At 46.2% G+C, this 13,818-nt stretch overlaps 8 protein-coding genes and 1 non-coding gene across 11 annotated transcripts; 5 read left to right on the top strand and 4 right to left on the bottom strand.

Moving 5' to 3' along the window:
* Window positions 1-596: 596 nt before the first annotated feature.
* BDCG_01818 (eburicol 14-alpha-demethylase) lies at window positions 597-2,226 on the bottom strand (the record flags this gene model as incomplete). The annotated part of the gene is made up of 2 exons (XM_045417361.1): window positions 597-1,946; window positions 2,029-2,226. 2 exons carry the CDS (start codon window positions 2,224-2,226, stop codon window positions 597-599), a joined length of 1,548 nt encoding a protein of 515 aa, XP_045274199.1.
* Window positions 2,227-3,752: 1,526 nt separating this feature from the next.
* On the top strand, window positions 3,753-6,184 carry BDCG_01817 (acyl-CoA dehydrogenase). Its single transcript, XM_045417360.1, has one exon. It carries the CDS (start codon window positions 4,084-4,086, stop codon window positions 5,950-5,952), a length of 1,869 nt encoding a protein of 622 aa, XP_045274198.1. The 5' UTR covers window positions 3,753-4,083; the 3' UTR covers window positions 5,953-6,184.
* A 217-nt stretch (window positions 6,185-6,401) lies between these two features.
* On the top strand, window positions 6,402-6,746 carry BDCG_16433 (uncharacterized protein; the record flags this gene model as incomplete). Its single annotated transcript, XM_045425666.1, has 1 exon — window positions 6,402-6,746. The coding sequence occupies one exon, from the start codon at window positions 6,402-6,404 to the stop codon at window positions 6,582-6,584; it is 183 nt and encodes a 60-aa protein (XP_045279763.1). The 3' UTR covers window positions 6,585-6,746.
* A 190-nt stretch (window positions 6,747-6,936) lies between these two features.
* Window positions 6,937-7,230, bottom strand: BDCG_16432 (uncharacterized protein; the record flags this gene model as incomplete). Its single annotated transcript, XM_045425665.1, has 1 exon — window positions 6,937-7,230. One exon carries the CDS (start codon window positions 7,228-7,230, stop codon window positions 6,937-6,939), a length of 294 nt encoding a protein of 97 aa, XP_045279762.1.
* A 48-nt stretch (window positions 7,231-7,278) lies between these two features.
* On the bottom strand, window positions 7,279-7,785 carry BDCG_16431 (uncharacterized protein; the record flags this gene model as incomplete). Its single annotated transcript, XM_045425664.1, has 1 exon — window positions 7,279-7,785. One exon carries the CDS (start codon window positions 7,783-7,785, stop codon window positions 7,279-7,281), a length of 507 nt encoding a protein of 168 aa, XP_045279761.1.
* A 783-nt stretch (window positions 7,786-8,568) lies between these two features.
* On the top strand, window positions 8,569-9,929 carry BDCG_01816 (isochorismatase family hydrolase). Its single transcript, XM_045417359.1, has 2 exons — window positions 8,569-8,783; window positions 8,912-9,929. Exons 1-2 carry the CDS (start codon window positions 8,688-8,690, stop codon window positions 9,578-9,580), a joined length of 765 nt encoding a protein of 254 aa, XP_045274197.1. The 5' UTR covers window positions 8,569-8,687; the 3' UTR covers window positions 9,581-9,929.
* A 73-nt stretch (window positions 9,930-10,002) lies between these two features.
* Window positions 10,003-13,018, top strand: BDCG_01815 (the record flags this gene model as incomplete). 3 transcript variants are annotated; one of them, XM_045417357.1, is made up of 4 exons in its annotated part: window positions 10,003-10,646; window positions 10,792-10,965; window positions 11,102-11,301; window positions 11,389-12,980. In XM_045417357.1, the coding sequence occupies 3 exons, from the start codon at window positions 10,352-10,354 to the stop codon at window positions 11,290-11,292; spliced, it is 660 nt and encodes a 219-aa protein (XP_045279759.1). The 3 variants fall into 3 exon arrangements, with proteins under 3 accessions (XP_045279759.1, XP_045279760.1, XP_045279758.1); XM_045417356.1 differs by having other exon boundaries at window positions 10,352-10,646; window positions 11,102-11,286; window positions 11,389-11,523; XM_045417358.1 differs by having other exon boundaries at window positions 10,139-10,646; window positions 10,792-11,301; window positions 11,389-13,018.
* BDCG_01814 (polysaccharide deacetylase) lies at window positions 11,335-13,799 on the bottom strand. The gene has a single exon (XM_045417355.1). It carries the CDS (start codon window positions 12,717-12,719, stop codon window positions 11,784-11,786), a length of 936 nt encoding a protein of 311 aa, XP_045274196.1. The 5' UTR covers window positions 12,720-13,799; the 3' UTR covers window positions 11,335-11,783.
* On the top strand, window positions 13,037-13,110 carry BDCG_16430. The gene has a single exon. It is a non-coding gene; the product is annotated as a tRNA-Arg (tRNA).
* Window positions 13,800-13,818: the final 19 nt, after the last annotated feature.

Genomic DNA, 13,818 nt, shown 5'->3' with positions numbered 1-13,818 from the left:
AGATCGCTTAGTCATCAACACCTCCTATTTAGTCACTTCCTGGGCAGCACAAAATTGATACATCACAACAAATCAAGCGTGCCTTTGTCCAGCATGTTATATTGGGCATATACAGGGGGATGGACATTGACATATGAGTATTTGGGAAACTATCGGTCTTACTACGTGATGACTGGCAATCTTTGAACTTAATGCCTGTAGTCGAAATGGAAGAGAATTTATGACTATTCTATGGATCAATCCATCTCTAGAAGAAACACCAGAATTTTCCATTCCTCGCAAGGCGAGATGCCAATGCCAACACAAATCTCCCCGTCCGAGAGAGAAAAACACTCGTGACACAGAAACCTCTTTATGTGGAACTTTACCCCTTCATGGATAATTTCCACCTAGCGACACTCCTCGACAGACCAATACCTGGCATTTTTAGTCCAGGTTAAGAACTATATAGAAGGAGATAACAGGCGATCTTCGACATTCTCTAGAAAAAGTGGAAGCAGCAGACAACACCACTCTAATTTATTGATCATATGCTTTCCTCTCGCTTTCCGGTACGATCTAATTCTATAGACGAGTATTTATACAGGAGCACGGAGCTAATCTGACTTTGCATTCCGTCGCCTCCAACGGATCCGCGCGGGTTTTATAGGGCCCGAAAATAGGGACGAATAGTCCGTACTAGGCACGCCCGTCTTTCCCTCTATGTTGGAAAATTGCATGTGGCGCACCATGGTTGCCACAATCACCGTGAGGTTGAGATATGCAAACTTCTCCCCGATACAGCGGTGGCGCCCAGCTCCGAAGGGGAGATATGGACTGGAGGTGCCTTTTGAAATAGTGCCGTACCCATAATCGACCATGTCTTCTTTCTCTTCTAATTTAGGCTCCTGGGTTTCCCACCGATGGGGATCCCATACCATAGCGTTGGGGAAATATTCATCGCTTAGGGCCGTGACGCCTGGCGCGGAGAGCACGATATCTGAGCGCGGGATCACATAGGGTGTACCGGGGACCGGCAGTGGGTTCTTAACCTTGCGTAGGAGGGAATGGATAGATGTGTGGAGACGGAGGGTCTCCTTGATCACATTCTGGTGTAACGGGAGGCGGTCAAGGTCTTTGTATTGGAGGGGAGCCAGACTGCCATTGGGACCAGTTTGTGGCAGGTTGGATAGCTGCTCTTGGTAGAGCTTCTCGACGACTGTGGGCTCGGAGGCTAAGCGCAACATTATCCAAGTGCTGATTGAGGCTGAAGAATGCTGGCCGGCCATCAGCAGAGTGATCATGATATTCGCAATCTCCTTGTCTGGCAACTTCTGGCCGTTCTTGTAAGTGCACTGCATCAGATTCCCAATCATATCCAGCACCTGTGGAGCGTCGCTGGTGGTCCCTGCGAGTCGCCGCTTGTCAATGATGTCGATGTAAATGGCATGCATGCGGGCATGGGCGGCGTCGCGCTTCTTGTTATGGGGCAAGGGGGCCCAGGGGAACATGAAATTAATCGGGGTAAATCCCTTGTCCAGATCGTGGTAGAGAGCGGCAAACTCAGTTGTGAGTTTGGACCGCACCTCTTCTCCCTGGAGAGCACTCCCCGCGGTGAATATAGTGATCTCTGCCATGGCGGCTGCAATGTCCACCTCCCCCGAGGCCCCGAGGAAATTCGCTGAGGCGTCGAGGTAGTCTCTGACCTCCTTCTCGATCAACGGCACATGGGATTCTAGCGCCGCTTGGGTGAGACCATACTTGATGAACTTCTTCTGCTCTATGAGCTTGGAATTTGGACAGTCGTAGACCACATCCGGTCCGAACACCGGAGTGGTCAAGGGACTGTACACCTCCTCTGCATTCACGTCTTTCAGCTTCCCATTGAGAATGAACTCGTTGCCCTTTACGCCTAGGTAGACGGTGGTACGACGTCCTAGAAGCACAAAGGTGAAGATGTCGCCGTGCTAGATCAATCGCAGTGCTTCCCATTAGCCACAATCACACGGTAGGACTACTGAGAGGCGGATAGCTTGCATTCTTGCTTACCTTCTGGCGACAAGAGAAGAAAAACTTGTACGGGTCGATTCCATAGCAGATTGTGCTTCCCAGAAAGGGGATCCAGTGGAAGACCAATGGTGGCCTAGTCGTATTCAGGAGGCGAAAGGCCAGTTGGTAGACAAGATTGAGCGCGACCGCTGCTGTAAAAGCCAGCACCGCATAGGTCCCAATAGTAGACCAGGACATGGTGAAAGGTTGAAGGCAAACTGGATTAAAAAACCATGAGTACTGATTACAAAAAGAGGAAGCACCAGTGGCCCAAAGAGAAAATAAGATAGATATCCATTATATCTATGCTTATAGACGAAGGTAGGGGTAGAAATAAAGTTTAGGGCCCTTTCAGCTGGTCGGCGAGTTTCATACCCGAGTGACTAGATATGACCTGACTGAGGCTGACCCTCACCAGTCTGCTAGCCCCGCGTCAAGAAAATAAACAATAAATAAATAACTAAAAAAGAAAAATAATGATAAAAAAACAGGATTTTATCCCCTAAGAACGGTATTAAGCGTCTTCATTGGAAACCCGTTCGACTTGGAGGTCACAATATGACGTTCATGGAGGCAAATTCGGCTTCGTGAAGAATCAAACCAGCGGCTTCCAGCCCGTTTTTATATATCTAAGCATAAGATTCTTGAACGAGCGTAGGCGTAGGAATAACGAGGTTCCTTTCTTAAATAATGCGCGCGTCATCGCAATGTTCAATGTTAGATTTGGTGCAGGAGAAGTTGTATAAGGTTCAATGGACGAGAATGCAAGTACTATGTATACTTGCCTGCTCAGCGTCGACACCGCTCCCATGCTCTTCCAAATATAGCAAGGTGTACCTAGCCAGTTAGATGTGTCCTGTATTTTTCAGAAGAAGGGCCTGTTTCAACCATTCGTACCAAGCTTGTCAGAAGTTCCACCCTTTGGAGTCGCGTGTGAAAATTCAGAATATTGCTAGCTTCAATCACCTTTCTTACCCATAAAAGCCATCACAGATAGGAAGTCCCGTTCACTTGCATCAATACTCCTTCCTATTGAAATCCGTTCGCTGTTTTTTGGAGTATTCACTTCCCCTGGTTGTCACCGCGCGCTTGAATTCAACATTTCCAAGCTGTATTTTCAGATTCATGTTTGGAAACATTCTTCCGTTACATGTTGAATCTCGTACACGTTCTGTTGAAGACGTAACGGAATGTCTTTAGCTGCTCTGGCTGCGTTTTATCAATTATATCATATTTCGCGCTGCTCGTCTCCCAGGATATGGTTTCGTTCGAGAAATTCCCAATCTTGAGTTCTCTACCTCAGCTGTCACTGTTGCCTTCCAGAATTTCAGGGGCTGGTAGTCGAACAGGCGTATGAAAGAAGAGACATCATTGATCTTCCCACGTAATGATCCACTTAACATGAAATCCATTTTCTCTTAGGGGGAAAGGGGCCCCCTCCTACGTTGTAGTTTGTGTGAGGTGCATGGAAGTTCCATCTGCTCTTCAACCACGTAGAGCGGGGTGGGGTATGGTATGGAGAACGCCTGCGCTATTCTGCTCGTTGAGTCTGGGATTCACACACTTTGCACGCCTCAATTGGAGTTGGTAACCAACTCGAGGATGAGGATGAGGATGAGTTGGTTCAATGGGTTCAAAGGATTGAGAGAGTGTCTTACGTAAGAATCTTTATTCGGAGCCAATTCTCTGGGCCTCGGTAAATGCTCATCAGCAGATGGGTAGGTGTCTGCAACACTTCCTGTGGCCCAGACAGTACGAGATACTGTTGGATTCATCAGTGTGAGGTACTCCATATAGTGTGGCGGCTCGAACATCTATGAAATCCGTATTCTTCTATGTATTTAAATGTTATGCAGGCAGCAGGGCACACTACCGAGGCCCATGCCTAGTATCCTCGGATAGCGGGTCATGTTGAACTTGACCTGTATATGTATAACCCACCACCCAGCCTTTTGCAGCACTTTTACAGCAATCTGAAAGTCCTTAGATGTTTTACTTAGTAGACAAATTCTACGGCGGAGAAACCAGGAATATTTATTAGCAACCAACCCCAAGATGGAGCCATCCAGCGCAACAACGGGCTTCTTCCAGGCCCAGCCAACTATTCTGCCTCAATATTATGAAGATGCTGCTTTTCGGCGTATCATCTCCCTGTATCTTCCGTCACCTTTACCCTCCAGCATAGATGAAGATCTTTCTCGATTTTCCCGTCTTGTGCTGTCAAGATCTCATATGGCCTATACGGCAGAAGCAGAGCGCAACCAGCCGTACCTTCGCCCTCTTTCTACGTTTGGTGTAGAGAATAATCAGGACCCTCTAGTCACGAGTGAGGGGTGGCGAAAATTACAAGACCGAGGGATCGAGGAAGGGATGGTGGCACTAGCATATGCCGACGCTCAATCACACAATGGCGGAAATACTGGCACGCAGTTGAATAACCGGGCATATCAATTCATCAAATACGCTCTTTGGACTTCTAGTGCCGCTCTGGTTACATGCCCATCTGCTATGACCGATGGCGCCGCTAAAATGCTCGGACGGCATCTGAACGGTCCAGATGGTGCTATATTCACAGAGGCGAGAAAAAGATTGATTAGTCGAGATCCCAGTTTTGCATGGACTAGCGGACAATGGATGACAGAACGTAAGGGAGGCAGCGACGTTCGTGGAACGGAGACTGTGGGTAGGAAACTCTCTGTAGAAGAGCAAAATGCGAGTAAAGGGGTTGATGAACTTGGATATCCTCTTGGACCATGGCAGCTCGACGGTTTCAAGTGGTTTTCCTCCGCTACCGACGCCAATATGGCGATCATGCTTGCCAAAACAGGACCAAATGGCCAAATTAGCACTTTCTACGCTCCCTTGCGCAGAAAAGTTCCGGGTGGAGCCGAAGGCGAAACGGAGCTTAACGGAGTGAGAATTCAGCGCTTGAAAAATAAACTCGGCACGAAAACTCTCCCAACTGCGGAACTGGAACTGAAGGGAATGAGGGGCTATTTGATTGGCAAAGAAGGGGACGGCGTGAGGGAAATTTCAACCCTCCTCAATATCACCAGGGTTCATAATATGGCTGGAGCGGTGGGTGGATGGGCGAGGGGGTTGGCAATCTCGAGAGCTTATGCGAAGGTGAGGGTCGCTCGCGGTAAACTCCTCACAGAGATGCCCGCACATGTAAGAGCACTTGCCCGAGACCATGTCATGTACAGGGGCCATCTCAACCTTCTCCATTTCGTCGCCTCGCTACTGGGAATTTCTGAAGGGCAAGATAGCCGCCTCACGCAAGCCACCCAGGCTTCCATCCTCCCAACCAACGCTCAGCAATCCGGTGCTCTGCTCCGTCTCCTTACCCCAATGGGCAAAGCTCAAACGGCCCTCAGATCTATCAATGGAGTTCGTGCCTGCATGGAGAACCTAGGTGGAGTTGGGTATCTCGAGAATGAAGATCCCGTGTTAAACATTGCGAGGATTTTCCGGGACATATGCGTGCTTAGCATTTGGGAAGGAACCACTGATATCATGGCGGACGACCTGGTTCGTGTGGTAAAATCTAAGCAAGGCCCGGCGATCTTAGTAGCTGTGGGACAATGGGTCGCGAGCGCTTTGGCGATTGCGCGCAAGCATTCATTCCAAGCAGAAGCTGAGATAATCCAGAAAACATGGGCGCAATGGCTGCAATGCACCGAAACTAAAGATGCAGAACAGCTAAGGTGGGAAGGAAGAGATCTCCTTGTCGGACTCGAGAGCGTGATTTGCGGCCTGCTGCTGATTTTGGATACTGCCCGAGATAACGATCCTATCTCGAGGGAGGTTGCAAGGCGCTTCACCTTGAAGGACCAGGCCACATATAGTTCTTGGGAAGTTGAAGCTGCCTGGGATAAACGGATTGTCTTCGGTGACGAGGCCGCGGCAACCGCGAGGCTTTAATCGACTGGATCTTAAGTTTTTTCTTTTTTTTTTTTTTGTATATAGTTATTTGATTAACAATGAACCATGAACCATAAACCATGAACCATGAACCACCATGTAATTTACAATTAACATATGTACAGAGCACTTGTAGATTGAATCAACGTCGTTTGCAAGAATACTTTTTTGAAGATGATGTACGGAGTACACCTGGGCAGCAATATCCAGCTCACGTGGGAGATGCCTCGCGATATTGTGGCGGACATATTACTTGCGAAAACAGAATTTTCCCAGGCCCCCCTGAAAATTAGTAGCAAAACACCACCAAAAAATCAAAATATCCGCATTTCTCTAGAATCATTCAATATCATCCAATACACATCTTTTTCAATCAAATATCATCCAAATACACGTCTTTCTTACCTTTATCATCAAATCCACATATATCAATCAACCCTTTTTTCAATATGCCTCACAACGCCCGCTGTCCTGCTGCTTTGCAAGCCTGTACAAAGACTCCTATCCTGCGCCTCAGTCTCCCCAAACTACCTGTTCCAGAAGTTCTGGATAATGGAGAGGATCCGGTCAATGATGAGATAGAGGAGCAGATGAATGAGAAGGATATAGAGACTCAGTCTGAGAATCCTTGATATCTGCGAATCCCTACACCTGAGTCTGACATCTCATACAGATTGTATGAACGGGTGATTATCAATGAGATAAAGAATAAGAGAGATGACAAAATGATTAATGAGTAGAAAGAAGAAGAAGAATCAGAAGAATGAATCTATAATTTCTACAATCAATTCTTCTATACAGATCTCTCAAATGTCAGTGATTATATTTCCTTCTTCAGCTCTGGCAGCTTCAACTTCATTCAATATGACATTCTCAAGTGAGATAATCAATGTGATGATGATGAAATATATGATGAAAGGAATAGAAGAACTGAATTCACAATCTCATTATCATTCACATTCAGATCTGCTGTTGAATCTTCCATCAAATCCACTGTTGAATCTTCCATTGAATACACTGTTGAAATCTTCCATCAAATCTGCTGTTGAATCTTCCATCAAATCCGCCGTTGAATCTTCCATCAAATACACTGTTGAAATCTTCCATCGAATCTGCCGTTGAATCTTCCATCAAATACACTGTTGAAATCTTCCATCGAATCCGCTGTTGAAATCTTCCATCGAATCCACTGTTGAATCTTCCATCAAATCCGCCGTTGAATCTTCCATCGAATACACTGTTGAAATCTTCCATCGAATCTGCCGTTGAATCTTCCATCAAATACACTGTTGAAATCTTCCATCGAATCCACCGTTGAATCTTCCATCAAATACACTGTTGAAATCTTCCATCGAATCCACTGTTGAATCTTCCATCGAATCCACCGTTGAATCTTCCATCGAATCCACCGTTGAATCTTCCATCAAATACACTGTTGAAATCTTCCATCGAATCCACTGTTGAATCTTCCATCGAATCCACCGTTGAATCTTCCATCGAATCCACCGTTGAATCTTCCATCAAATACACTGTTGAAATCTTCCATCGAATCCACTGTTGAATCTTCCATCGAATCCACCGTTGAATCTTCCATCGAATACACTGTTGAAATCTTCCATCGAATCCACCGTTGAATCTTCCATCGAATACACTGTTGAAATCTTCCATCGAATCCACTGTTGAATCTTCCATCGAATCCACTGTTGAAATCTTCCATCGAATCCGCCGTTGAAATCTTCCATCGAATACACTGTTGAAATCTTCCATCGAATCCGCCATTGAAATCTTCCATCGAATCCGCTGTTGAATCTTCCATCGAATCCGCTGTTCCATCTCCAATTCAAAGCAGTTCAATATCTCAATTTGATGAATACTTCAATTGATTGACAAGGGAACAGTTGCTTCATATGAATATTGACAAGAGTATATTTCAAATTATAAGAGATGAGTTAAAAAGTCCATTATAACAGACAAAATTGCAGAAATTCAAATCATCTTTATTCACTATTTATAGTGATGAGAATAGATCTCATACTACTTTCACTTCTAAATTTATATTATAATGAATTATAATCTGAATCTTTCTAATTATTATAATACTATTCTATATAAGTAGATCTGAAATATTCTTTTATATCTTTTTCTCTCATGAAGTTCTCAACTGTATAATGTAAAAAAGCTTCAAAATCTTCATCAAACTGAGCATCTAACTGACTCTTCAATTCTGATAAGATATCTGATATGATCTTTGACTTTACATCACATATTGAACAGAGTTCTCTAACAGTTTCAAAACAGCAAAGATTTCATTGAATTCAATATACAGTAGTCAGATAATAATCAATGCTTCACATGATCTCAGCAGGCATATAACCATCCTTAAGAAGGTGTACAATCTCATTGGTGGTGAAATCACAGAGTTGAGGTGGCATATTGATGATAAAGGTAAGAAAGACGTGTATTTGGATGATATTTGATTGAAAAAGACGCGTATTGGATGATATTGAATGATTCTAGAGAAATGCAGATATTTTGATTTTTTGGTGGTGTTTTGCTACTAATTTTCAGGGGGGCCTGGGAAAATTCTGTTTTCGCAAGTAATATGTCCGCCACAATAGATAAGGAGCGATAACAAACACTCCGCCATGGACTGGAACAGTGCAAATCAAATTTCCTACTATCCGGTGCGATACTACAATCTCAATCGAAAAGCACCATAGAGTGGTATTTCTACGATGGCATCGAGTGGTGATAATCTAAATGGGGCTACATCCGCCTCATTTCGTCCCGCGTTGCTCGTGGTTGATATGCAAGAAGACTTTTGCCCGCCCGTGAGTCCGCTCCTATTTAGTAAACTATCCAGCCCCCCGCGCATATTAGAACATCATCCAAGACTCCCATATACGCTTTGATAAGCACTATCTCTAACATAACCCCCCACCACTTTTCCAATCCACAGAATGGCACTTTAGCCATCCAAGGCGGCCGCACCCTCGCTCCAGTCATCAACTCCCTCCTCTCCCTCCCAGGCTTCGCCGTCAAAATCTCCACACAAGACTTCCACCCGACATCCCATATATCCTTCGCCGCCAATCAACCGGGCCCCAACAACATCCCATTCCAATCTACCACGACCCTAACAAACCCCGCCACAGGCCGGGAGACAGAGACAAAGCCGCAACGCCTCTGGCCGGTCCACTGCGTCGCCAACACGCCGGGCGCATGCATCATCCCCGAAATCGAAGCGGATAAGATTAGCGTGAATATCCGTAAGGGCATGGATGCGCGGATGGAGATGTATTCCGCGTTTGCAGACGCATTTGGGAATAACGACTGTGTCGAGACGGGGGGCGTGAATATGGATCTTGCTGCGGTGTTAAGGGAGCATCAGGCGTCGGATGTTTTCATTGTGGGTCTTGCGGGGGATTACTGCGTCAAGGACACGGCTGTTGATGCGGTGGATAGAGGGTTTCGTTGTTTTGTAGTGGAGGAGGGGACGAAATGTATCGACCCGGGCAAGGGGTGGGAAGCGGCCAAGCAGGAGATGGAAGATCATGGGGTGAGGATTGTGAATATTGATGGGCCGGAGGTAGGGCAAGTTAGGACATTATTACCAGTGTGCAGTTAGTTATTTATGACTTGAAATGATGGGGTTTAGGAGGGAACTGGTTGTCTTTTTGAGCAGCTGGAGTTTTCGTTGGGATTGGGTTTTTATTGTTTATTTTCTATGTTATAGCTAGCTATATACCACCATTGCAATTCATTCTGGGGGCTACTCCTGAGTCCTGAGTACGCCAAACTCCCGAGACCATCTCTATTTCTAGGAAGATGGATGATGTTGATCGTTCTAGATATGTTCTGAAGGTGAGTACTTTTTACCGGCTCAAATGTCTGGTGAGAACACAGAAATCCGAAGCAAAGCCTAGTTACATACAGCCCTAGTTACCAGCTCAAACCCTCCCATACCAGCAAGCCCACCAAGAACGTCAACGTTCAATGTGAGAGAAGGAGCTTGGGAAAACAACTTCATGTTTGCGCATTCATATCTGCCAGATGCAAAAGTTAAATAAAGCGTGGTTGCTCGGCTCGTGGCAAAAACCTTAGATATAGATAAAAGACCGAACCCCTGCAGCCGGCCCGCGAGTGGCGCCGGTGGTTAGTTAACTAGTTAACTAGTTAGTTAAGCTTCGGCGCTAATTAGTCCGGTTGTTGCAGCCCGCCGCCAGGAGAGGAGAGGATGGGACTGCGCCATAAACCGCGCATGCTTTAGAAATTTATATCATCTACAACAAGCCCGAGTGCGCAGAGGAGATAAGCGTACGGGGGGAGTTCTGTCATGTCAAACAAAAACAATCTAGCCTCGAAGCGCTGTTTATTCTAGCGCCCTTCCCCCGTCCGAATGATGCCTCACCTCAACGACCCTGCTGCCCCCGCTGCGGTTGCAGAAACGGCTGATGATGCCCGCATCACACCATTATTAACCACGACGACCACAGAACTCGTCGACGAGGAGACAGCTATTACAACACCAGCAGAGCCTCTCCCTTACTGGCTCGTCAATGTCCCGCGATCACAATGGCCGCCTGAATGTCCGGAGTATCTCCGTGATCTACCTCAGAAGTCTATAAAGTGCCTCTCGACGCCCGACGCGCAGTATGAACGGCAGAGCTGGGCGCTGGTGAAGGAAATAGTTGGTGAGTGGTTATTTTCTTTTTCTTTTATTTTTATTTTTATTTTTTTTCTTCGCTGTTTTATAAAATATATGTTTAAAAGAAAGAGATCCCGATTTCGAGAAGAGAACGAGAATGGACTAATACGCCTGGACCTAAAACACTTTAGGATCGAATCAAATACACCTTCTCCAGCGCGTGCCGTCCGAGCTGAGGAGGTATCTGGAGTACACCGCAAAGATTAAAGATAAATACGGTTCTGTTTTGAATTTCGTGGTTCAGAAGAGGCTGGGTTGGGTGGATGATTTGAAACCCCGCGGGACAAGACCATTCGACCATCCAGGTTTGTTCTTTTCCCCCTTCGATTTGGCAGAAAGAGATAGTCTACTCTTTCTGGCCTCTAGTTATATCGGCCGACTAAATAACTAATCATCCCCCTCCCCTCCTCCCAAAAACATTCTATTCTTTTGGCAACACAGACGACATCAAAATTCTCTACAACGACTGGCCATATGGGGTGGAAAAGGACATCGTCCACCTTGTCATCTGGACCAAGTTTGAACTCGAAGATGATCCTGCCACAGATGACTTAACCCCGCGCATGCGAAGGGAGATCGATGAGTTTGTTGAGAAAACGTTTCGGTCTAGAATGCCCGCCGAGAAGGTGTGAGAGAGCTAGGTAAAAAAAAAAAAAAAAAAAAAAAAAAAAAAAAAAGAACTTTCTCCCTGTTTTTGCTAACCAATCAACCGTATCATCGTGGAATAGGTTATATGGTTTAAAAACTGGAAGTCTCTCAAGTCCGTCCACGCCATCGAGCACTTCCATGTCATGCTCTACCAGGCCGATCCGGCATTTCTCCACGAGATCACCAACGGCGACGTACCCGTTACCGATGTATGAAACTGAGTTTGTCCGAGATTTTACAACTTTCTCGACCTTTTTTTCGGGTTTTTTTTTTTTTTTTTTTTTTTTTTTTTTTTTTTTTTTTTTCCCGCCTTCTATTAACGCCCACAGATAAATATTAGAAACATAGACATTTATAAACCATAGTTACCATAAACCCATAGCATAGCTATCACGAACCTCTCTTCTCTTGTCCTGGACAAATTTCAAAGCGATTCACACATATATATATATACCTTTATATATACATCTAGCCCCTATCCACCCACCAACTCCGTAACAGTAACAACCCGATACCCCCTCCTCCCCAACTCAGGCAGCACCACCCGCAACATCGGCGCCGTCCATCTCCGCCCGTCATGGCAAATGATAATACCACCGGGCCGCGCCAGGTCGAGGACGTGCCAGGCATTGACGTGCGGGAAGGGGATCTGCGCATCGTGCGGATACACGCTGCCCAGGACGAGCTTGTAGCCTAGCGCGGCCAGGAGGTGGCGCATGCGCGTGGTGAAGAAGCCGGAGCCGGGGCGGAAGTATTTTGGTGGTTTTGGTGGTGGTGATGGTTGTGGTTGTGGTGCATTCTCAGGGGGGTTTTTCGGTGTTGAAGTAGTAGTAGTAGTGGTGGTGGTGGTGTATACGGAGTTGTAGATATGCTGTATTTTGCGCTCGACGGTTTTTATCTGGGCGATGAGCTCTGCGTCGGAGAGGCGCCATGACGGCTCATCGCGCATGGCGTGGTTGGCTAATTCGTTGCCGGCGCGGAGGAGGTTGTGGAGTGTTTCTGTCTGTGTTTGCGGCGTCTCTGCTGCTTTCGCCTTGCTTGTGTTTGTCTCTGCACCTGGGATACTGTCGGTGATGTTCGAGCCGATGAGGAAGAACGTGGCGGTTGCATCGTTGGCTTTGAGGATCTGAAGGATCTCAGCGGTGTAGGGACTTGGTCCGTCATCAATTGTCAGGGCTATTAATTTGTCTCTGCTCGCTGTGTTGCTGTTGCTGTTGCTGTTGCTGTTGCTGTTGCTGATAGTTGAGGTTGAGGTTGAGGTTGAGGGGATGGGCACGAGCCACAGGATATCAGGCCAGCGGAGCTGGAAGTACTGGATTAGGGAGGTGGGGGGTTTGTAGATTAGGTATAGCAGAGCTGGAGGGATTACCACCCCTACGGTTATTAGGAGTATTATTAGTAGAGTGTACATGAGGGGCAGCGGCAAGGGTCGTGCATCTATCTACATGGATGTTATCATGTAATGGAATGTATGAATGTTGATTTCGATGAGGGACTGGTGGTCAATTAGATAATTAGCTAGCCGGGTGGCTTCAGATGACATGAGTAACCTGGTCTGCATTATTCTTTTCATTATAAATCTCGTAAAAGGCACTCATGTAACTCATGTATCATATCCAACTTGCACAGCTCTTCTATCGATCGGGGGTGGTTGTTCTGTTTATAATCTCGGAGATAGAACTGATGGCCAAAGAGAAATTGGGATTATTAATAATAATACTACAAGCGGGCCGCGTGGCCTAATGGTTAAGGCGTTGGTTTTCGGCACCAAAGATTTGTGCGTTCGAATCGCACCGTGGTCGTTTATTATATCCTTTTTTTCCATCTTTCACTTTTCTTTGATCTTGGTTCCTCGTACATTCTTTACATATCATATCTGGGAAGGTTGAATTTCTTTTCTTTTTCTTTTTTTTGGTAAGGAGTAAAGTAGGTCGTGACTAGGCCAATTGGAATTTGCAAGGAGGGTTGAATGAACCCTATCCTATCCTATGCCTTTGCGAGGGAAGCGCTGGAACAGGGGAATATCAGAGAGTCTGGTGTGAGAGTACCTAGTGATTAGGCATCGCAACTTCCCTACGATTTTATTTCCCGTCGTCCCCCTCTTCCCCGCTCGCGCCCAGTTGCAAAATCCCAGAGTGCAAGGAACACGCGTATTTGCATGTTCTGTGTGTAACTACTTAGCAGGACGTGCGCATAGTAAATGATATCGAATTGAAGGCAGGATCAGATAACAACCAGAATGGAAAATGGAGGGCCGGGGGGCGGGGGGCGGGGGAGATCTGGCATCCATAACCCTGGCAGACATGACCATAACCGAGGAGGAGGGCCAGGATCAATATCAACATCTCATCCATGTGAAACCCAGGGTGGTGGGGGACTGGGAGGGAGAGAGCGAGATGTGCAGGGTTGAGGAGGGAGGGGCGAAAAAAATATTATTATATATGTAGTTAAGTACAGTACGGAGTACAGAGTACGGAGTAACTTAACTACATTGTTAGTTACCAAGGACA

Source organism: Blastomyces dermatitidis (assembly GCF_000003525.1).
Source record: "Blastomyces dermatitidis ER-3 genomic scaffold supercont1.2, whole genome shotgun sequence".
Taxonomy (NCBI): domain Eukaryota; kingdom Fungi; phylum Ascomycota; class Eurotiomycetes; order Onygenales; family Ajellomycetaceae; genus Blastomyces; species Blastomyces dermatitidis.
The sequence above is the reverse complement of the archived record's forward strand: the minus strand, read 5'-3'. Positions and strand labels throughout refer to the sequence as shown.